This window comes from Lampetra fluviatilis, chromosome 6, assembly GCF_964198595.1.
Source record: "Lampetra fluviatilis chromosome 6, kcLamFluv1.1, whole genome shotgun sequence".
Lineage (NCBI taxonomy): Eukaryota > Metazoa > Chordata > Hyperoartia > Petromyzontiformes > Petromyzontidae > Lampetra > Lampetra fluviatilis.
Window position 1 is genome coordinate 9,653,154 of NC_136280.1, and position 23,843 is coordinate 9,676,996.

At 47.0% G+C, this 23,843-nt stretch overlaps 1 protein-coding gene across 1 annotated transcript; it reads left to right on the forward strand.

The window, feature by feature from the left end:
• Positions 1 to 113: 113 nt before the first annotated feature.
• LOC144932956 (extracellular calcium-sensing receptor-like) lies at positions 114 to 23,232 on the forward strand. The gene is made up of 10 exons (XM_078857356.1): positions 114 to 123; positions 428 to 572; positions 1,661 to 1,931; positions 2,508 to 3,701; positions 4,746 to 4,973; positions 6,321 to 6,399; positions 9,321 to 10,189; positions 21,694 to 21,748; positions 22,646 to 22,747; positions 23,210 to 23,232. The coding sequence occupies exons 1-10, from the start codon at positions 114 to 116 to the stop codon at positions 23,230 to 23,232; spliced, it is 2,976 nt and encodes a 991-aa protein (XP_078713482.1).
• The last annotated feature ends 611 nt before the right edge of the window (positions 23,233 to 23,843 follow it).

Here is a 23,843-nt window from a genome sequence, read left to right on the forward strand (position 1 = left end):
TCTGCAGTTAAACAGTTGTAAACAATTTACATTAGATTACCTCAATTTACATGAGATTGCCTCAGAAATTCCTTGAATTAATAATCTGTATTGGACCCACGATTGAAAACAAGATGACCCAAGGTATCAAAACAGCCCCATTATACGGGGGAATTACTCGGATCAAGGGGTAAAAGCCGATACTATTCAAAGTGAAAACAAATCAACGTTCTTCCGTTTTAGGCATTTGGCTGCATGTATCAACGCCCTTTCACGTGCTAAGAATAAACATCCGCGTGGCGTTTGCGGAGGTGTTCCCTGGAGGTGTGTGTGTGCATGTGTATAAAGCATGGGGGTGCTCCGTCCTGCAAGTTCCTGTGCCTCACCTTAGCCATGGGGAGGACAACTGTGTACCTTTCCGCGCTATGCGTGTGCTTGACTGCGCCAGCGCTCACCGTTACCGAGCAGGTGGCGTTGCGTATTGAGGACGCAGATGTCGTCCTGGGCGCCGTGTTCCCCATTCATCTGAAGGTCACGGGCACCAGCGGCGACGACAGCATGGGAGACCTGCCCTCCCAGCGGCGTTGTACCGGGTAAAGGAGCATCACATCTGACGGGCATACAAACACTGCTTTTGTATATTTTTTTGTACATTATTCTATGATCCTGATTGACATTCAGCAGAGCAACTCAAGAGCTGCTTTGAATACGATTATTTGATGCGTTGGCAGCGATGTACAAGGACAACTGCTATGAAAAAGGGCCATTGCCCGAAACGTTGCCAATTGTGTGTTTTTTTTTGGTTGGTGTATGTATGTTCAACTTCTGTCGCACTCTACGTAGATATTCGGAGGTGCGAGGAAGCACAAACTAAACACAAAAAGCAGTTCGTGTTGAATGTTTTTTGTTACTTTATGTGTTGGCATTTAAATGGGATGTCAGCTGTTTATTGATACAATTTATTTATTGATTAGAATTACGAAATATAGAATTAAGCTATGCACAAATATGTTGGCAAACAAATGTTAATATTTTCACATGAGGTATTGCATATTTTCATATTAGCCTCTGAATATTCTTTGCTACATTATGCATCAAATGAAAACCTACGAATATGACTGTAGAACTTTCAGGCTTGATTCATAAACAGCCGTACATTGCTGCGTAATGGGCTGTCATAAATGCAAATAAACATTTAAGCAAAGCATATCAGTGTCTAAGTTGAAACATTGCCCAATGTGTTTCATTGTTCAGAAAAAACATTGCCATATTTAAATTTCAGTCCTCGAATTGTAAATGCTGTGGGTTCCCTCTTCAACACACCGGTGTGCTGGACTAGTAACAAATCGGCATGTTTTGCTTACGTGACAAACCTTACTAATTGGCTGTGTCGGGTGGTGGCGGGTTTAACGCCACATTTATATTTACGTGATATAACCCAAAAAAACTTACGAAGTGCAATTTAATGCAACCTTGCAATGTTTAAAAAAAGTATTTTTTTTATAAAGGAACATACACGTGGAATGTACTTTGGAATTTGTGTTGTGTGCATTGTGGCATTATGAACGTCACTTTCGGCCGTAAATCTGGCATGCATTGTATTTACCCCATCGCTGTGTTTATTTCACACTCATCATCACCATCGTTTAACATGCAACCCCATTCTGCGTGGCCGCATAAGCCTGTACATGCGGTACCTCACATGGATGTACACCATGCTGTACGCTATCGACGAGATCAACGAGAGGCAAGATCTTCTGCCCGACATCAGGCTCGGTTATGACATCTATGACTCCTGCACGAACGTCATGAAGTCCCTCGAGGCGGGCGTGGCGTTGATGAAAGCAACGGAGGACCTCACGAGACCACCCCTCGTAGGGGTCATCGGAGATGGAAACTCAAAGCAGACCGTTGTCTTGGCCCAGATGCTCGGCTTACACGACGTGCCACTGGTGGGTATAACTAGCCTTGTCGTGTTTGGGGGTATGGGGAGGGGTGGTTGGGTACAATATTCCAGACGTAATGACCGCTCGCACACACTGAGGATATTACAAACAGCCTGCAATAGCTCGAGGGGTCCGGACAAATGCAAAAAAATGTGTACAATTAAGCCTATGGGTGTCACAATATGTCCTCATATGCGCAGGAGCTAAGAGCGGAATGCATGATAGACAAGATCACATCAACATCATCATAAACTCTTTTTGGTGTTTAACAGTTTTGTTTGTGGTTTGTTACACGTTGACTGTGTCGTACCCCCTGAGTGTTCGTATGCCGCCCTCCAAGGGGTGAGTAAAGCACAGAGCATTTTGGGGGTTTCTTACCACGTGCAAAAGACTCAAATCTGGTCCTGGGCCCCTCTGTTCACCAACCCGCACTGACCGGTACGGTGAAGTAATGTCAAACCCCCATTAACCGAAAGACCTTCATTCGGCAGTATATTGACACAGAGCTGTAAATGATGGTCATTATAATTTCATATAGAAAAAACTATAAATATGCATGTGAATCTCTTCTTTGTTGTGCAGATAAGCTATGCTGCCTCGGCACCTGCCCTCGGCAATAAAGCGGAGTTCCCCACCTTCATGCGCACCATCCCCGGTGACAGCTCGCAGTCAAAGGCACTGGCGGAGCTGGTCGGGCACTTTCGCTGGACCTGGATCGGCACACTGGGCTCGGACGACGAGTATGGCCGCCAGGGCCTTTCCCACTTCGAAAACGAAGTAGCATCGATGTACAAAGTGTGCTTTAGCTTCAGGCTGTGGATCCCAAAGAATGCTCAGTACAACGACATCACGAAAATCGTCGACACTATTGCCGACTCGAATGCGATGAGCATCGTCGTATTCGCCATCGACACCGACTTTGAGCCGGTCCTCAAGGAAGTGGTCAGACGCAATATAGTGGACAGGATCTGGGTGGCCAGCGAGGGGTGGATCACATCTCCCTATTTAAATAAACCCGAGTACGCACCCACGCTGGAAGGGACCATAGGATTTGATGTGGCCCAAGGCAACGTCCAGGACATCATGGACTACCTGCGGAACCCCATGCGGGTAGCGGAAAATCCGTTTGGGGACGAGTATTTGAAAGAGGCTTTCGGCTGCATGCTCCCCACCGCAGGGCCAAATCATTCTGACACCTCAACTGATACAAATAATGCCACCTCTGCAGGAAATTTCCCTTCTCCTGCCACAAGCAATGAGACCGCTCCAAATCACTCCAAATATCCAGGTGACATTACAGCTGCAAGCAGCAAATCTACTGTAGCAAGCTATACATCATCTCCAGACAACGTTTCTTCTGCAAGCAACAGGACTGCTGCAAGCAATGCGCCCACTCCAAGCAACTCCATCCCTACAGATAAAGCGACTGCTGCAGGCCAGGGGGAGGTTACTGCAGAAAACACCCCCTCTGCCGAAAACCTGACATCTTCTGGCAACTTCACTTATGCGAGAGATATAAGATCCACTGACAACTTAATCCCTACCAACAACAAGGACAGGCCCACGACTCGCCCCCAACTGTGTGACGTGAACAGGCCAATGAATAGAATGGAAAATTATTTCCTAAACGAGGCGGGGATGGGCATCCCGTTCGCCGTCTACTTAGCCGTCTACACGGTAGCACACGCACTCCACGACCTCCTCGACTGCGACACGAAGAGGGGAGCTGATGAGAAAAGCAGTTGCGCCAGTGTGTCAAACATCCAGCCGTGGCAGGTGATTGTGGACATCGACACAGCAATCCTCATTAGCTCCATCATAAAATGCCTATACCTCTTAGGTTGCATGAACGCGGTTCAGAGGGTGGGCTGCAGTTGGGCCCCAGTCAAGAGAAGTGCTTTCAACTGGATTCTCCACGTGAATGCCTCCTTAATGCTCATTATAGCTACAATGAATGCCTCCTTAATGCTCATTATACTGGTAGGAACGAAGTGGACCAGACCACCAATAGATTATATCGTCCGTCCGTCCGTCCGTCCGTCCGTCCGTCCGTCCGTCCGTCCGTCCGTCCGTCCGTCCGTCCGTCCGTCCGTCCGTCCGTCCGTCCGTCCGTCCGTCCGTCCGTCCGTCCGTCCGTCCGTGTATCAACATCGACCCCTACTGCAAACACTTGGCAGGACCCTACAAAAAACCTTTTGACTCAGTGGGGCTTTCCTGGCTTAACAAGTGTAATAATACATTATGTTTATATTATTTGGTTATTCGTTCCTACCAGCCCACCCCGCAGGGTCCTGTTAGCTACAATCATCATCATCATCATCATGATCACACATGCTGAATTCATTAATCGCAAAATTATCTCAATGGCCATGTCATAAAATGCCACCCCTAGACTTTGGCAGTACATTGCTCCTGTTTGAGGGTGGGATAAACCTACCACCTCGATTTTGAAGTTTACAGTTGCAGGTGATAACTCATGCAGGTGGCTGCTGGGAGTGTGTTCATCATGAGCGCTTTCTCCACCAGACTGGTGCATGCTTCAGAGGAGAACTGGTCTGGTGGGAGCATTGTACTGGCACATTGTTGTGTGTTGCTTTCGCATCCAGCTCCTCAATTAATCCACCTGCATGACTTAATTTAGACTGGAAAACTCGAGACACGTGCTGCCAGTAACCCTGGACAGTATACAGTATACTTAAGGATTATGTTCAGTTTTTATTATAACCAATATCAGTTACACATGTATCACAGTGGTGCAGAATTCTCAGTCTATTAAAAATCGCCTTGTTTGGCTATATTTGTTTTGTTCCACCTACACAGATGTTAATGAAGATGCACGATTTAAACTTCCAACTAAATAATTACAGTGTAAAGTTCTTCAAGAATGGCGACCCGTTGCCACACTACGTCCTCAAGAACTGGCAGAGGCAGAAAGACGGGACCTTGGTTATCAAGAATGTGGGCACTTACGAGTACAGCAAGGAAGGGACAAATACAAGCGCTCTCCATTTCACCTCCGAGCCCATGTGGAAGAACTCCAGCTCAACGGTAGGTCCAGAGCTCTTGGCAACAAAATCATAAGTGCCGGCTTGTGGCTCAAGTTAAGAGGAGGCAACAAATGTGTATATACGTGACGTTCACCCTTTTAAATGCTCCCCAGCTAAGGTTGAAAGCCTTCATGAATTTTCTCTATCCGTCTGCTAACTATTGTGACAATGGTCCAAAATTTGTTGTTATTAGGAACTTACCCTATTGACCCTGACCAATTGGATGAAAGGGTTTCCCAAAACTTGGCAATAAAAAAATTATCACGAAGTAGAGAAGCCTTTTCGGCCAAGGTTATAATGTCACATACCATCTGCGTTATGGTCTGGATGTCAATAGAGATTGTCCGGCGTAAAGGGCGCCAGACAACAAGCGCTACCTTGGGTGATTTTACTTATTTTTGGAATGCGATGGTAATCTGTCCTGACGAGGCCACAGAGTTAAGGTCCGCACAGTCTCGGAACACATTCCAGAAGTAATGCATTCGCGACACATTTTCTTTGCATTCCTTTTTTAGCAATGATATAATTTGCAATTGGAGAAGGCCAAAGTGAAGTTAATTGCCTCTCTCCATCTTAAGCTATGTATGATGATGGTAACAACAGCACTCTGGTTAAGACAGAAGGGATGCATTTTAGGAGGTAGAACAGCACACTCCCAAATTGTAAGCTTCCAAGTTAAAATCCTGGCCAGGTTTACGTCTCAACTCATCATCGTATCCTTCAAGATGAACATTACGAACACCACTGTTATGGAAAGACAATGGTCGCTGCTTCTATGGACAAACTGTATACCTCTGTAGGAATGTGGAATTTCAACGACGATCTCAAGAGTGCACATTGTAATGCTAAGTGGGGCTCATCCGTAGCAGACATACAACGTGGCTTTCAAAGTAAGGTTATCTGTAGAAAATTGAAAAATAACGGGCGCATGCACACAAGCATTCTAGCTTGTCCATACACACACCTTTGAACGCAACACACATTCTGTGTGACTTTCAAACACATCAATACACGAGTTACACAGAATTTGCCGTGACAAAATGAGTTTTGGTAAATGGCAGGGAATGTTTCAACCCATATTTTCCACAATCTCAACTTCTGGCCTGACAAAAGGCAAGAGTCTGTCGGTCTGGGGCGATGTTTGCTATGCATCATCCTAATGAAGTAATTTGTTGGTCATTTTCGAATATGGCAAATGCACAAGATGTTGTATGGAATATTTCCCACCTGGGAAAAAACAAAAGTCCCCGTAGTAAAATCCAGATGTTCGAGGGGAAAACACTCAGACGCCGCTAGTTGAGTCAATAACCCACTCCATGCACTGCCCCCTACAAACCCCCCATCATAGCTGGACAGGTGGGCACCTCACACTGGCCTCATCTCTGCAGAGGTCACCAAGTCCAGCTACCAAAGTAGCAGCTACCAAAGTAGCAGGTCTGTGTGCATTGTCCCCAAAACTAGGCCATCAATACAGGTAGATACCCATCTCTGTTGCAGAGTTTTAGTTCGGAGGGCATCCATCAATCCTGCCAGAGCATTGTCAATCATGGACGATTCTGATTCACGTGCTGGCCATAAAGATAGTCGCTATGACAACCAACTGTATCGGACAAACCAGACGTTTGCCTAACAAGAGAGATGTTTTGATTACGAAGAGAACGTAGTACTTTGTCAGACTTAAACACGCAGATGAACAATTTTGCATGCATGTCTCCACACAGGTAAAATTATCACGATATCTCATTGCTGTGGTTGAAACGCATCACTTGTTGAATAAAATGCTGACGTGCCTAAACTTTTTTTTATCATAAGTAATCATTACCAGCAGCCCTTTGCATATTTTTCAGTTATTGCAGGAAGTGTATTAAATGCATCTTCCCTCAACTAACGATCTAAGCATTTGCGTATGATGTTTCAACCCAACTCCAGGTACCTGCATCCATGTGTTCAGTTCCTTGTATAAAAGGCCAGAGGAAGGAATTCGGACCTGGCTGGAGTGCCCAATGTTGTTACAAGTGCGTCAGCTGCTCAGATGGAAGCTACAGCGATAAAGACGGTACCATGCATGGTCATAACACATTCGTGTTTTTGTGATATGACTGTCCTTTGGTATATCGTGTGATATAAGGGCCACACAAATCGTATCGTCCCTTTAGCAATAGATTTTTAAATACTTTATATCCTGGCAATGTTTATGAAATACAAAATCCACTAATCAAAGTTCTGAATACAGTAAATACATATTAAACATGTTTTTTATCCTGCTTACAACTATTATAGTGTATTGTTTAAATCGTTTGGTTATTTATTTCTTCTAGCGTAACTGGCAGCATAAGTGATTGTCGCAGACTTACTTTAAGTGAGTTGCAGTTTAGGAACTACACATTCATCTTCATCTGCATTGGAAGAAAAGCATTACATATGACATTATAAATGCACAACCCAAGACAAATTTACAGCAAACCTGATAACAAAAGCCACAAAAAAATCACATTTTGAATGGTAATTGACCCACATATCCCAAACTAGATCTGTTAAGTAGGGTAACTTATCAAAATATCTAAAGTCACATCTCAACAAAACAAATATATAATAGAAGCCTGTTGACAAATGGAAAACATTTAAACATATTACCAACACACTGACATACCCAACGCAAAATGTGAATTAATGGCTAAATGTTCCTTAAATATACAAAATATACTTTCATGAATATAATATTGTACTATAGCCGATCACTGCTTGGGGAAGTTGCTCTTATTTTAGACTTCATTTCCTAACGTAAGTGCTTTGAATATTTTAATTTGAGACTTTTCAAGTAAATATATTTGTCATTTCTGTCTCCATTAAAGCCCCACTCTTTTCCATACTATTGTAGTGAGCAACTTCTCAGGCATTATTTTAGGAGGCAACAACGTTTACTCTACACTATATCTTACACACTGTTCACACACGGGATAACTATGTACGGGTCTGACCCACGTCGCCGGAGACGAAGACCTCGGGTTCCATTCCACCTGTAGACAGCCCCGATTCAGCCTCGGGGCTTCCCCTTAGTGTGGCCTGGCTCCGCCCTTGGCCACGCCCCCTTCTGGAACCTTCCAGGAGGTTCTTGGCCGCCGTCCACGTGCCACCTGCCCGGCTCCGCCCTTAACCACGCCCCCTCCTGGAACCCTCCAGAAGGTTCTGGGCCATGCTCCCCGTGTCCCCTCGGTCACCTTTGCCCTACCTCCCTAACCCTAGCCCATCACGTGCTTCGCCAGCCGGTGCCGTGTCCCCACATGCCCCCCTTCGCCAGCAGCCAGCACCACGCACCCTAGTGACCCACTGCGTGGTGTTACATGCAGTGCTGGCTGCTACACCCACATTCCCTCATTCTATGCCGTAGTGATCTGTTTTATGTCACTACACTATTTTTCAGCAGGTTTCTGCATTGGGATATTTAACCAATTTCACTGGGTCTCGTGTTTACAGCATATGTGTATACATATTTAATATTGATAAACATTTTACATTCTATGATTGTGAAATAGTGAAGGGGAAAATGCAATCGCGTAAATATATAAATGTATCGTTAAAACCTGCCACCACCCGACACAGCGAAAGCCTACGTGTTAAACTGAAAATTAATCCTCCAGAGATATTTCAGAGTTCAGCCCTTTCAAATGGTCATAAACACCTTCCTCAATGCCGGTCCCATTGGCAGTTGTGTCAACCGTTTAAATTTTAGTTCATACATGAATGGCCCTCTTACATTCCATAATCTGGAGTTGAGTCCGGGTCCATATCCCCACACGCTGTGAGCTCCATGGGCTTGGCCCCTCGAGCTTCGAATTCTCTGCAGCTGCGGTCAGGAAGCGATCTTAATAAACGTTTGTTTAAAAAAAACGATTAACAGGCTTGGCGTAATGTATGTCACTCGAAGATAACATATTTTTTCGTGTATTTTCCTGCAGTTTTTTTTTTACACAAACACAAAGCAAACGCAATGTATTGTATTTACCTTCTTCTTGGTTCTTTCGGTAAAGTCACGTAGAATGGAAATAATAAAATAATAAAAATTAAACATAATAAAATAATTCTCACGACGTTTCGGCCACAACGCAAGCAGCCGTCCTCAGGTGGAGAGCAGGTCTGTCGAGTAGACAGAGTCTGTCTACTCGACAGACCTGCGTTGTGGCCGAAACGTCGTGAGAATTATTTTATTATGTTTTATTTTTATTATTTTATTATTTCCATTCTACGTGACTTTACCGAAAGAACCAAGAAGATGAATCCCTGCAGTCACGAAAGCTTTAAATCGAAAAATGTATTTACCTTGTCACGTTTCATCCACCCTTGTTCTCAGATGCCATCAACTGCACAGACTGTACCCCCAACGAGATGTCCTCAGAAAACCACACCTCCTGCGTGCCCAAGCCGTTGGAATACTTGCGTTGGGGATCGGGCGAGGGCATCACACTTGTGGTCCTGGCCATGCTGGGCTTCTGCTTCACCCTGGCAGTGACTGTGATCTTCGTCAGATATCACGACACCCCCATCGTGAAGGCATCAAACCGTACCTTGTACTTCACACTGCTCTTTTCGCTTGGCTGCATGTTCTTGGGCACGCTGACTTTCTTCGGGGAGCCTACGCCATGGCAGTGCTTTGTGCAACAGCCATGTTTTGGCATCAGCTTCTCCCTGTGTCTTTCCTGTACCCTGGTGAAGGCGGTGGAGATGGTGGTCGCCTTTAAGCCCAGTGAAGCTTTCACTAATAAGCTGAAAATCATCATGAAGTTTGAGGTTGTCATCGTGGCTCTGCTCACCAGTATAGAGGTGGTTATATGCGTGCTATGGCTGGCGATTTTGCAGCCACAGGTCACGATGCAGCCCAGTCTGAAATCCATCAACGTCGAATGTCAAAAGTCCTCCTTATTCCTGATCCCGATTCTCAGCTATATCTACCTGCTGGGTCTCGTCTGCGTGGTCTTGGCGTTTCTGGTGCGAAAGGTTCCGAAGAATTTTAACGAGGGCAAGTTAGTGCTGCTGGGAATGCTGACTTTCTTCATTGTGTGGATCTCATTCATCCCAGCCTACTACGTCACACCTGGAAAGTACATGGTTGCCGTGGAGGTCATATCCATCATACTGTCTGGATACGGGATTATTGGATTTTTGTTTTTCCGCAAATGTTACATCATTTTGTGGAAGCCACAAAATAACACTCGATGGCGTGTAAATAATGATCAGCTGTGCCAAAGAGAGAGAGACAACTAAAGGGAACAAGAAAAAAACCGAGGTTTACGCTGTGGAATGTTTTAGCATAATAAGTAGTGCATGTATTCTTTCGTTCTTTCGGTAAAGTCACGTATAAAGATAAAATAATAAATTAAATAATAGCATACTACGACGTTTCGATTGCAACACAAGCAATCATCATCAGGTATAAAAGAAATAGCAACAAAAATCTAACCAGAAAACTATAGACAGACATATAAGCAGACAGACATCACAAAGATACACAGAGAGAGAACACGTATCGGCACAAAGAGAGAGGGATCGTCTCTGTGACGAGGCCTTAAATATAGAGAGGGGGCGGGGGCGGAGAGAGGGAGGGGGCAGAGAAAAAAATTAGCATGTCAATGAGTGGACGATGACGTAGTACGGTACGCAAGCTTGAAAATTAGGAGAAAGACACACTAAAATTAAATAACCTAGCAAAATATCGAAATGTAATGTAATGCAACACAGAGAGTCGGTCAACACACAATTAACGCATAGCCTGGTTGATTACGTATTTCAAAGATTGCTAAGTTAGAATTTAAGTGTGAAAATTCCAAAGAGAGGACACAGGCAGAGAGAGAAAACAAAAAACCAGAGAGAGAGAAAAAAGATAAACTTAAAACTTCCCCGTAGAAGTGGTTCAATCTTAATTTTGGAGCTTTCGTGACTGCAGGAATTATTCTTTGGTTCTTTCGGTAAAGTCACGTATAAAGATAAAATAATAAATTAAATAATAGCATACTACGACGTTTCGATTGCAACACAAGCAATCATCATCAGGTATAAAAGAAATAGTGCATGTGGTATTGTAATGCAGGCAATAATATGAACGGCAGACCGAATCAGCAGTGTTAGCTCCATGACATTGCTGCTAACGTTTGAGTAATTAATTGCACACTGCCAACTATGACACGTGGATGAGCAACATGGACATTGACAAAGAATACATGTTAAACACGATCTAAAAGTGAGTAAAGAGGCATGCTCAGAATTACACTGACAATGAGAGGAGCACTTGTACCAGCGAACGCACACAAATTATTGACGTCACATTGGCTTTCATCTTCTTGGTTCTTTCGGTAAAGTCACGTAGAATGGAAATAATAAAATAATACAAATAAAACATAATAAAATAATTCTCACGACGTTTCGGCCACAACGCAAGCAGCCGTCCTCAGGTGGAGAGCAGGTCTGAGGACGGCTGCTTGCGTTGTGGCCGAAACGTCGTGAGAATTATTTTATACTGGTAGGAACGAAGTGGACCAGACCACCAATAGATTATTGTGTCCGTCCGTCCGTCCGTCCGCGTTAGTCCGTCCGTCCGTCCACGTTTGTCCGTCCGTCCGTCCGTCCGCGTTTGTCCGTCCGTCCGTCCGCGTTTGTCCGTCCGTCCATGTATCAACATCGCCCCCTACTGCAAACACTTGGCATGACCCTGTCCGACAAGATGGCCGCCCGCTCCCCCTGCGATCTGTGAATTAATCAAGATGGCCGTCGCTTCCAGCGCATCACGGCAAAACTTTAAACTTCGCTTCAAAATTACTTTACTGAAAAGCAGCACGTTTATTTAAAAAAATACTTTACTGAAAAGCAGCACGTTTTTTTAACACAGAGACAAGAAACATTTATTAACACAGAGACGAGATACATTTAATCGCCTTATTTGTGCACGAAAAGCACGGCGCGAGGCCTAGTGCGGCAGGCTTCACGAGGCCTAGTGCGGCTGAATCTGCAGCCCGGCAGCGGCAGAGCAGAGGCAGCGAGAGGCCTCGTCGCTGCTGCTATTCACTCGCTTATAGTTCTACCGTGTTCACTACATCTCTGTCGTGTTCACTACATCTGCTGTGTTCACTACATCTCTGCCGTGTTCACTATCATCTCTACATCTCTGTCGTGTTCACTATCATCTCTACATCTCTGTCGTGTTCACTACATCTCTGTCGTGTTCACTATCATCTCTACATCTCTGTCGTGTTCACTATATCTCTGTCGTGTTCACTATCATCTCTACATCTCTGTCGTGTTCACTATATCTCTGTCGTGTTCACTATCATCTCTACATCTCTGTCGTGTTCACCACATCTCTGCCGTGTTCACTACATCTCTGCCGTGTTCACTACATCTGCTGTGTTCACTACATCTCTGCCGTGTTCACTATCATCTCTACATCTCTGTCGCGTTCACTATATCTCTGTCGTGTTCACTATCATCTCTACATCTCTGTCGTGTTCACTACATCTCTGCCGTGTTCACCACATCTCTGTCTTGTTCACCACATATCTGCCGTGTTCACTACATCTCTGTCGTGTTCACTACATCTCTGCCGTGTTCACTACATCTCTGCCGTGTTCACTACATCTGTTGTGTTCACTACATCTGCTGTGTTCACTACATCTGCCGTGTTCACTACATCTCTGCCGTGTTCACTACATCTCTGCCGTGTTCACCACATCTCTGCCGTGTTCACCACATCTCTGCCATGTTCACTACATCTCTGTCGTGTTCACTACATCGTATTCACACGCAAGTATTTCTACTTGTGCTGCAATCTTTGATTATTTAGCTGCTGGCTGCATGTTTGGTGGCGATGCTACCGTTATAGCAGCACCAACTGCGGTTGGTTCTGGGTCCATGGAAACGACGCTTTCACTGCGAGTTTGTAAAGGGTTCCAACAGCAAATGCGGTCTCTGTTTCAGCAAGCATCTTTTCAACGTGGGCGTCCAGACAACCATTGGGGTCTTCAAAGTCGTGGTTGTTTTCGGTATCCATGTCGTGCGCGCGAATAAAAACTCGAAGTGCCAAACAAACACTTCTCAATGTAGTACTGTTATATGAATATGCCAAACGCCCGTTTATTCAACTCTATGTAGACGACATAAAATGCACCAAGGTGCCGTTTATTCCCTCTATTTTATTTCACCTTTATACTAGTAAATGCATTCGAGTTTCCCCATCTAAGGTCAATTAATCTCAGATGTGATCGTTTGGAAATGAAAGACTACGAGTCTTTAAATCTCACAGCGTTTTTTGTCAAAACAAACACTTTTAATTAACGTTACACTAGAATACAGTAATTTTTTCTTTAACTCCTCTATACCCGGGCGATATCCCTGTACCGGTACTAAGTATTATTCCTATCAGCCCACCCCGCAGGGTCCTGTTTATGTTTGATATTTATTATTTTATTATTTCCATTCTACGTGACTTTACCGAAAGAACCAAGAAGATGAATCCCTGCAGTCACGAAAGCTTTAAATCGAAAATCGCATTGGCTGTGAATAAAAGTAGGCTTGAGCAGGACTACCAGAAGGGACGATGACTGATGAACACGACTGGTAACAAAATGGAATCCAGAGAGCCCCAGAAGTCCACCACCATGGAGATGCAGCAATGAGATCAGGTCATGTCGTGGATTGAGATGGCCCATGAGACCAGGATGGGGGAGGCCTTCCTTTAGACTCTATACAGATGTACATTGACTGATGATTAAGCTGTAGTGAAACATCGCATGTCATATTGTAATGAGAGCGTGCCATCTAGGGGACGACGAGCGGTATCTGCATAAGCCACCACTGGGTAACTAATAGCCAATGGGAAGCGTGGGATGCATCTGGGCCAAAGGTGACGGGCGGAGCTAGAGAGTACGCGCGAGAACAGTCGAGAAGGTTCTACGAGGGGGCGTGTCCGGGGGCGGAGCTTGCTCCGCCGAGGAGAATATAAGGGGAGGCAGTGAGGGGACTCTTGGTCGGTGTGGGAAGCCTGGAGTCCGGACTGCGTCATCGCCACCCTCTACTCGCCACCGGCCACGTGGCGGTCCTTCCAGCGAAGCCGTCTCTCCTCCCGGCAGCCAGCGGTGGACAGGGAGCGAGAGGGAGAGACGCGCGGTGATGGTGGAGCAGAGAGGGCGCGCGTCACGGCAGAGAAAGAGAGAGTGGAGCCATCCGGAGAGAGAGAGCGGAGATGTGCAGTCATATCATAAAGAAAAACACGTAAGAATATGCTAGTCAACAGTTGTCGTGGAAGTGCTTTATTACAATATTTTAAATACATTGCATTTTTGGTAAATATACAATTTTATTCACGTGGTGTTTTGACGAATATGGAATTTTACATATGATATACAGTAGTATTATTCTCAGTTATTAATTTATTGCAAATTTCATGCTAATGTTTATTCAGTTTAAGATGTAACATTGTCATTAAATATGAGGTATGCATGGACTGCATTCTATCACAGTAATGTAATTGTATTTTGAATAAATAATGCAATGATCTTATATGTTCAATATAGTGTTGTTGCGTATTTACTCTTGTCCTAATCACGATAACATCAAACTTTTATGAAGGCTATGAATAGTTCACCGTGCGCTCACATTCTTCCCATTGTAGGGAATTAGTTTTCAATACCTCATCCCTTTAAGTTACAATTTCAGGTTTCAGGTAGGCATCAGTATGGGTGGCATTCCTGTAGACAGAATGGCTCATTGAGCCATCTGGTCTCTTTTCGATTAGGACATCAAAGAAGGGTAGCTTGCCATCCTTTTCTATCTCCATGGTGAATTTGATGGCTGGGTGTATGGAATTGATGTGGTTGAGGAATTGATAAGCATCTGTTAGCTAAACATACATTCGCACATATACTATTGTTGCAGGACATTTCTTAATTACATAATCTGATTCCTCCAATATAAATACAGATTTTCATTCTGAAATCAGCTCGTGTGCAAGTGCTGCGAGGTGAATTATTTCATCGCTGGATCTTGAGAGGTGGCAGCAGCTTGGGGAGGACTTCATCCAGCAGTGGATTGACCATGGTTGATATTTTTTCCTCCATAAAGGGCAGTGTTCTGGACGCATGTGTTGAGTTTGTGTTGCCGTTATTTGTGCACTGCTGTCAACCTAGAGTAGTGTCTGACAGGGGTGGGGAACCTTTTTAAGGGCCATTTGGATATTCATAACATCATTCGCGGGCCATACAAAATTATCTTAAAAATTAACCTGTTATATTTGACACGGAGGCTTTCGCGACCAATATTATTCATAATATAGGTTTTTGGGTCAGATCGCGTTATTTATAAATGTGTCGTAACCCTCCACCACCCGACACGGCCAAACAGTAAAAAAATATGTCACGTTTTCAAAGGACAAAATAATTCACTTCTTTAGCCCACTGGTGTGTTGAAGAGAGGCTCAACAGCATTTGACACTTTTTTTTACTGTTTGGCCGTGTCGGGTGGTGGAGGGTTACGACACATTTATAAATAACGCGATCTGACCCAAAAACCTATATTATGACTGTTATATTTGGTCAAACATTTAATTACCTCACCCCTGCGGTTGCCTTGGCAGTGCCTTACCAAATGATTTCCCCACCCAGGCGCGTTTTAATTTTGAAGCGGTGCATTTTAGCCACGAGGGGGCGCAATGCAAGCACGAGGCACTGCCTCGTCTCGCAATCCAACGCACTCATTCTAGATTTGAAGCTTTCGTGACTGCAAGGATTCATATTCTTAGGTTTTTTCGGTAAAGTCACGTAGGTAAAACATTAAAATTAATAAAAGTAAAATAAAATAAAAATCACGACGTTTCGGAGGCAACACAAGCTTCCGTCTTCAGGTGGAACCGTCACTGCCACAACAGCTGTATCAAGTAAATGAGAGATTGCAAGAGCTACCACTCCGTATATATAATGGTTAGAGAGGGGGGAAGGGCCAAGTACGGCACACTATTGTTATGTAGGCCAGGTTTAGTCACAAACCGTACCTCTCCATAACAAAGGCTCAGCCTCTTAAGCCTCACCTTACCATATTAATCAAAAGTGTGACATCATGCAGTGTTGTGCTGTACGGGAGAGCAGTCGTGGCACCACGCCATCACCCGCCCGCACTGACCGGCGTGGGGAAGTATGGCCAAATAACGGCATAAGAGAGGCGCTCATCCAACAGCGGATTTGCCAAATAGGGCTATGAATGAATAGGAGCTGCTGATGAACGTGGGCATAGAGCAAGGGACTTGGTCATCTGCAGATATTTTTTAATCAGTTGGTGCGGATCCGGTTAAGTGCTATCCATTGTTTCAGTGGCAGCCGGACAATGCCATTGTGGGGTCACTGATGAGCCGTGTGTAGAGGAAGCCGGCAGTGTGGTAGTGGGGTCACTGATGAGCTGTGTGTAGAGGAAGCTGGCAGTGTGGTGGTGGGGTCACTGATGAGCTGTGTGTAGAGGAAGCCGGCAGTGTGGTAGTGGGGTCACTGATGAGCCGTGTGTAGAGGAAGCCAGCAGTGTGGTGGTGGGTTCACTGATGAGCTGTGTGGAGAGGAAGCCGGGCAGTGTTGGTGGTGGGGTCACTGATGAGCTGTGTGTAGAGGAAGCCGGATGGTGTGGTGGTGGTGGGTTCACTGATGTGTGGTAGTGGGGTCACTGATGAGCTGTGTGTAGACGAAGCCGGCAGTGTGGTGGTGGGGTCACTGATGAGTTGTGTGTAAAGGAAGCTGGCAGTGTGGTGGTGGGGTCACTGATGAGTTGTGTGTAGAGGAAGCCGGCAGTGTTGGTGGTGGGGTCACTGATGAGTTGTGTGTAGAGGAAGCCGGCAGTGTGGTGGTGGGGTCACTGATGAGCTGTGTCTAGAGGAAGCCGGCAGTGTGGTGGTGGGGTCACTGATGAGTTGTGTGTAGAGGAAGCCGGTAGTGTGGTGGTGGGTTCACTGATGAGCTCTGTGTAGAGGAAGCTGGCAGTGTGGTGGTGGGGTCACTGATGAGCTGTGTGTAGAGGAAGCCGGTAGTGTGGTGGTGGGTTCACTGATGAGCTCTGTGTAGAGGAAGCTGGCAGTGTGGTGGTGGGGTCACTGATGAGCTGTGTGTAGAGGAAGCTGGCAGTGTGGTGGTGGGGTCACTGATGAGCTGTGTGTAGAGGAAGCCGGTAGTGTGGTGGTGGGGTCACTGATGAGCCGTGTGTAGAGGAAGCCGGCAGTGTGGTGGTGGGGGTCACTGATGAGCTGTGTGTAGAGGAAGCCGGGCAGTGTGGTAGTGGGGTCACTGATGAGCTGTGTGTAGAGGAAGCTGGCAGTGTGGTGGTGGGGTCACTGATGAGCTGTGTGTAGAGGAAGCCGGCAGTGTGGTAGTGGGGTCACTGATGAGCTGTGTGTAGAGGAAGCCGGCAGTGTGGTGGTGGGGTCACTGATGAGCTGTGTGTAGAGGAAGCCGGCAGTGTGGTAGTGGGGTCACTGATGAGCTGTGTGTAGAGGAAGCCGGCAGTGTGGTGGTGGGGTCACTGATGAGCCGTGTGTAGAGGAAGCCGGCAGTGTTGGTGGTGGGGTCACTGATGAGTTTTGTGTAGAGGAAGCCGGCAGTGTGGTGGTGGGGTCACTGATGAGATGTGTGTAGAGGAAGCCGGCAGTGTGGTGGTGGGGTCACTGATGAGCCGTGTGTAGAGGAAGCCATCAGTGTGGTGGTGGGTTCACTGATGAGTTGTGTGTAGAGGAAGCCGGGTGGTGTGGTGGTGGTGGGTTCACTGATGAGTCGTGTGTAGACGAAGCCGGCAGTGTGGTGGTGGGGTCACTGATGAGTTGTGTGTAGAGGAAGCTGGCAGTGTGGTGGTGGGGTCACTGATGAGTTGTGTGTAGAGGAAGCCGGCAGTGTGGTGGTGGGGTCACTGATGAGTTGTGTGTAGAGGAAGCTGGCAGTGTGGTGGTGGGGTCACTGATGAGTTGTGTGTAGAGGAAGCCGGCAGTGTGGTGGTGGGGTCACTGATGAGCTGTGTGTAGAGGAAGCTGGCAGTGTGGTGGTGGGGTCACTGATGAGCTCTGTGTAGAGGAAACCGGCAGTGTTGGTGGTGGGGGTCACTGATGAGCCGTGTGTAGAGGAAGCCGGCAGTGTGGTGGTGGGGTCACTGATGAGCTGTGTGTAGAGGAAGCCGGCAGTGTGGTGGTGGGGTCACTGATGAGCCGTGTGTAGAGGAAGCCGGCAGTGTTGGTGGTGGGGTCACTGATGAGTTTTGTGTAGAGGAAGCCGGCAGTGTGGTGGTGGGGTCACTGATGAGCTGTGTGTAGAGGAAGCCGGCAGTGTGGTGGTGGGGTCACTGATGAGCCGTGTGTAGAGGAAGCCATCAGTGTGGTGGTGGGTTCACTGATGAGTTGTGTGTAGAGGAAGCCGGCAGTGTGGTGGTGGGGTCACTGATGAGCCGTGAGTAGAGGAAGCCGGTAGTGTGGTGGTGGGTTCACTGATGAGCTCTGTGTAGAGGAAGCTGGCAGTGTGGTGGTGGGGTCACTGATGAGCTGTGTGTCGAGGAAGCTGGCAGTGTGGTGGTGGGGTCACTGATGAGCTCTGTGTAGAGGAAACCGGCAGTGTTGGTGGTGGGGGTCACTGATGAGCCGTGTGTAGAGGAAGCCGGCAGTGTGGTGGTGGGGTCACTGATGAGCTGTGTGTAGAGGAAGCCGGCAGTGTGGTGGTGGGGTCACTGATGAGTTGTGTGTAGAGGAAGCCGGCAGTGTGGTGGTGGGGTCACTGATGAGCTGTGTGTAGAGGAAGCCGGCAGTGTGGTGGTGGGGTCACTGATGAGATGTGTGTAGAGGAAGCCGGCAGTGGTGGTGGGGTCACTGATGAGTTGTGTGTTGAGGAAGCCGGCAGTGTGGTGGTGGGGTCACTGATGAGATGTGTGTAGAGGAAGCCGGCAGTGGTGGTGGGGTCACTGATGAGCCGTGTGTAGAGGAAGCCGGCAGTGTGGTGGTGGGGGTCACTGATGAGCTGTGTGTAGAGGAAGCCGGCAGTGTGGTAGTGGGGTCACTGATGAGCTGTGTGTAGAGGAAGCTGGCAGTGTGGTGGTGGGGTCACTGATGAGCTGTGTGTAGAGGAAGCCGGCAGTGTGGTAGTGGGGTCACTGATGAGCTGTGTGTAGAGGAAGCCGGCAGTGTGGTGGTGGGGTCACTGATGAGCTGTGTGTAGAGGAAGCCGGCAGTGTGGTAGTGGGGTCACTGATGAGCTGTGTGTAGAGGAAGCCGGCAGTGTGGTGGTGGGGTCACTGATGAGCCGTGTGTAGAGGAAGCCGGCAGTGTTGGTGGTGGGGTCACTGATGAGTTTTGTGTAGAGGAAGCCGGCAGTGTGGTGGTGGGGTCACTGATGAGATGTGTGTAGAGGAAGCCGGCAGTGTGGTGGTGGGGTCACTGATGAGCCGTGTGTAGAGGAAGCAATCAGTGTGGTGGTGGGTTCACTGATGAGTTGTGTGTAGAGGAAGCCGGGTGGTGTGGTGGTGGTGGGTTCACTGATGAGTCGTGTGTAGACGAAGCCGGCAGTGTGGTGGTGGGGTCACTGATGAGTTGTGTGTAGAGGAAGCTGGCAGTGTGGTGGTGGGGTCACTGATGAGTTGTGTGTAGAGGAAGCCGGCAGTGTGGTGGTGGGGTCACTGATGAGTTGTGTGTAGAGGAAGCTGGCAGTGTGGTGGTGGGGTCACTGATGAGATGTGTGTAGAGGAAGCCGGCAGTGGTGGTGGGTTCACTGATGAGCTGTGTGTAGAGGATGCCGGCAGTGTGGTGGTGGGGTCACTGATGAGTTGTGTGTAGAGGAAGCTGGCAGTGTGGTGGTGGGGTCACTGATGAGATGTGTGTAGAGGAAGCCGGCAGTGGTGGTGGGTTCACTGATGAGCTGTGTGTAGAGGATGCCGGCAGTGTGGTGGTGGGGTCACTGATGAGTTGTGTGGAGAGGAAGCTGGCAGTGTGGTGGTGGGGTCACTGATGAGATGTGTGTAGAGGAAGCCGGCAGTGGTGGTGGGTTCACTGATGAGCTGTGTGTAGAGGAAGCCGGCAGTGTGGTGGTGGGGTCACTGATGAGCTGTGTGTAGAGGAAGCCGGGCAGTGTTGGTGGTAGCCTCAATGCGTTGATTGCAAAGTCAATAAAAATGACCGTGTTGTGGTTCACGTGACCAGTTGCCATGACGTCACGCGTCTCGATAATCCGCAACGAAGCGGCGGCGCGCGCACGACATGTCTCGTCGTGACACAAGCGCGGTGACGTCACGCGCCATCATCGATGTGTACAGGATGACGCGAAGTCGCACCCAGCAACACTGTGGGGGCCATATCGTGATGACGTCACGCGACACTTAAAAAAAAAGCTCACGCGTTGATGTGACTATAATTGAGCGTGACGTCACCGGCTAGCAACGTCACGCTCAATTCTAACTGTATGTGGTGACGTCACAAGTCTTTTTTATTGTACGCTAAACGTCACGCGCAATTATATTTGTACGCGGTGACGTCCCGGAAGCCCTTACAATTGTTCGTAGTGACGTCAGGCAAGTTTTTTACAATTGTTCGCGGTAGCGTCACGCGCCATTTTCATCGTACACGGTGACGTCAGACGTCTTGATAATTGTACGCGGTGACGTCCCGCGCCATTATAATTGTACGCGGTGACGTCACGTTCTATTATAATTGTACGCGGTGACGTCAGCGTGCGACGAGTCGTCCAGCAGCAGCAGGCCAGCAAGATGGTGCCCCCCGTGCAAGTGTCTCCGCTCATCAAGGTTATTGTTGCCTCACGCGCGGCTCCCTGAGCGTCCTTCTCAAACCTGGCCTCGGGAAGTCTCCCCGCAACTTACAGGGAGTCGCCGCGCGTTTGATTCCCTCGTTTTTCCCAACGCTTCGCTTTCCGCCGAGCTCTTCCGTGCGGCGGCCTAGGGAGGCGCCCTGGCTTGCCTAGTCGCTGTGCCGGGTCACCTTGCCCGGACTCGGTAGGCGCGAGCGAGGTGGCGCCCGGTTCTTCCCGCGCTGTTTTCTTCGTCGAAACTTAGGCCGAGGCAGTCTTTCTCACTCGTGGCGACGCGTGCCTATGATGCGTTAACAAAGCTGAGGGCCATGCAGAGAGGGTCAGGCGCCGCTGTCATAGAGCGCGAATGACGTGTGGACGTTGTCTGACCTGCTCCATGTGCGGGCGATCTCAAGGTTGATGATGGCACTCGAGTGCAATACAGACGCGCTACATCGCGATCGTCCCCCGAGCAATCAACAAAGCTTTCAACTCGTGCGGGACCAGACCTGGTCTGTGAGGCACATTTTAGAAGGAAGAAACAACATAAGTTATTCTGTAGGGCGCTGCGGTGCGGAGATGTTAACTACCTCGCCTGGTATACAGGAGATCGTGGGTTCGATTCCGACCCTGACGCGTTTGCATGTTCTCCCCGTGGTCGCGTGGATTTTTCTCCGGGTTTTCGGTCCACATTTAGAGTATTTGGTACTACGTAAGTTTAATACGTCAATGCAGGAACATCAGTGCTGATATTTTGCGCCTGACCGTCCCTTTAGAGGCTTTTCTCATTGTTCAATCTTTAACGTGTCGGATAACCCTTGAGACGCAGCTTGAGTTTATTTGTCCAGTTATAAGATTAAATGTATTTATCCCCTTTATGACAGTTACCTGAGCTGTTGTCGAGACTAAACGTGGATTTTCTGGTGCTCTTCATTTCAGATGGCGCGCTACTCTGCGCTGGGACTTGGTATCGTCTACGGCTCCGCCAGATTGGGTAAAGTGACCATGAGAATTTACTGAGCTGTGCGCTGGAGCGTCCTCCAAATATTGCGCAGTTGCTGGTTGGCTCGTGGAGCTGATTACGAGTGTGCACCACAAAGTCCCTTTGTTGTAATCTGGGTTTAAGCCACCACATTAAGCTGAATTCACAAGTCGAACAAGTTGTTGGTCTGATAATTGACTACACCAAAAACTTAACATTCTCCATAATACAGGTTTTTTTGGGTTGGATCGCGTAAATATGTGTCGTTAAGCCCACCACCAACCGACACAGCTAATTAGTAAGGTTTGTCACGCAAACAGAACATGCCACTTCGTTACTAGTACAGCAAACCGGTGTGTATAATCTGAGTACAACGTTTCGCCAATAATTACAACTAGCTTCAGGTGAACTAACCCAAAAAAACTGTATTATGGATATTAGTCCGAAAGCCTACGTGTTAAACTTTCAATTATTTTTTACAAAACATTTGGGTTATTGCTGGTCCATAAACCTTTGGTCCGATGGTGATGCATCAAACACCGATGGATAGGGAATGTGTAATCTCAGGTAAAAGGATTACAGAATAAGATTTGTGACATAATTTTCCAAAGGTCATGCAGATAGCACACAGAGGCATTATGTAAAACATTACTTGGACTTCGCATGCTTTTCATGTATGCTATCGTGTTTTAAAGTATAAGCACAATAGTTGTACGCCATAAGTTGACGTGTAATACATTATTTTACAAGACACATGGTTTGACTATGTTGCTAAATTATAACGGTGTCAATATCACGTCCAGGTATGGCAGATAACTTTATGTGCAATTAGAACATCTTATACAATATAAGCTGGAGTGTGCAAATGTATTTGTGTATTGACATTTAAATGTGTGGCTTCACGTGTAGCACGGCTGAAGCCCATCGCGGCAGAGGAGCGGCGGATAGAGGAGGAGGAGCGGCAGAAGCGAGAGGAGTCGGAACGGATTGCACGCGAGATCGCTGCCGCATGTACATACTCGCATTCACTCAACCTTGTCACTCGTTAACGTGACACCCTTTTCGACACAGCGCTCGGTCGATCTCTGTGTTCTTCAAAAAGCCATGTGCATCAAACTTCTTGTTCACACGAAATGTATAAAACACAAGCCGGCACAGATTTATTGCAACGGGACTTGTTCTGAAACAGCTACTGGAACACAGGTGATATATTTCAATCGCGTGATTTTTGTTCATGCCAAGTTTTGGCAAACCACTGCTTTCACGAGCCAGATTTAGGCTAACTGACAAGCACTATATAAACACTATATTTCATACAGTCTTTATGTATTTTGCAGTGTTATACATTTATTTTCCGAGTTTAGTGGGTATTGTGGTTTCCTCCTGTTGCATATATGACAATGTTTTCCGCCATCATATGAAATTGGTACTCAATTTCTAATGCTGTATCTACTTGTGCTTCTCTACCTGCAGCTGACGACACTATCCTCAAGTGACAACTTGTAGAGCTGGGTGAAATGCAAAGAAGCGAGAGACGCTCAGTGCACACACGACACAGCAAAATCACACTGCACAGAATGGACTTACTACACAAGACGCGAACAACATGGCACACACATCTGAAGCATAAACACAAGAATACACAGAGTACACAAACAGCATGCGTATCCAGCAGGATTCACACTGGCGATTCTACAAGCACTCGACAAGACACCCTGAGAATACTCCCACTCGAGGTTGGCATTTGTCTTCTAAATATGTCTCCCTCATTGTGAGCTGTAAGGTTCGTCTGTTTGGACGTCAATAAAGCGGAGTAAATGTCATCGTATTAGCTGCCTATTTGTTATGCAATTGCAGTGTATCACTTGAAGGTATGCATGCATTCTCAGGCTTCACTTGCTGCGAAAGTTTGTGAATTGGCAGATGGCTGCTATTTAACCATCTCATCCACTGGTGGGTAATTAATAGTTGTGTAGGGTTATATAATCAACTTTGCTGCACTTACTGGGGGCTTGGTTTTGCAATTAAGTATGAATTGTAAATGGTAGTTTCGGACCTTTGAAGTCCAGGCCTCCATTCTGTATAACTCTCGTGGCTTAACTGCCTG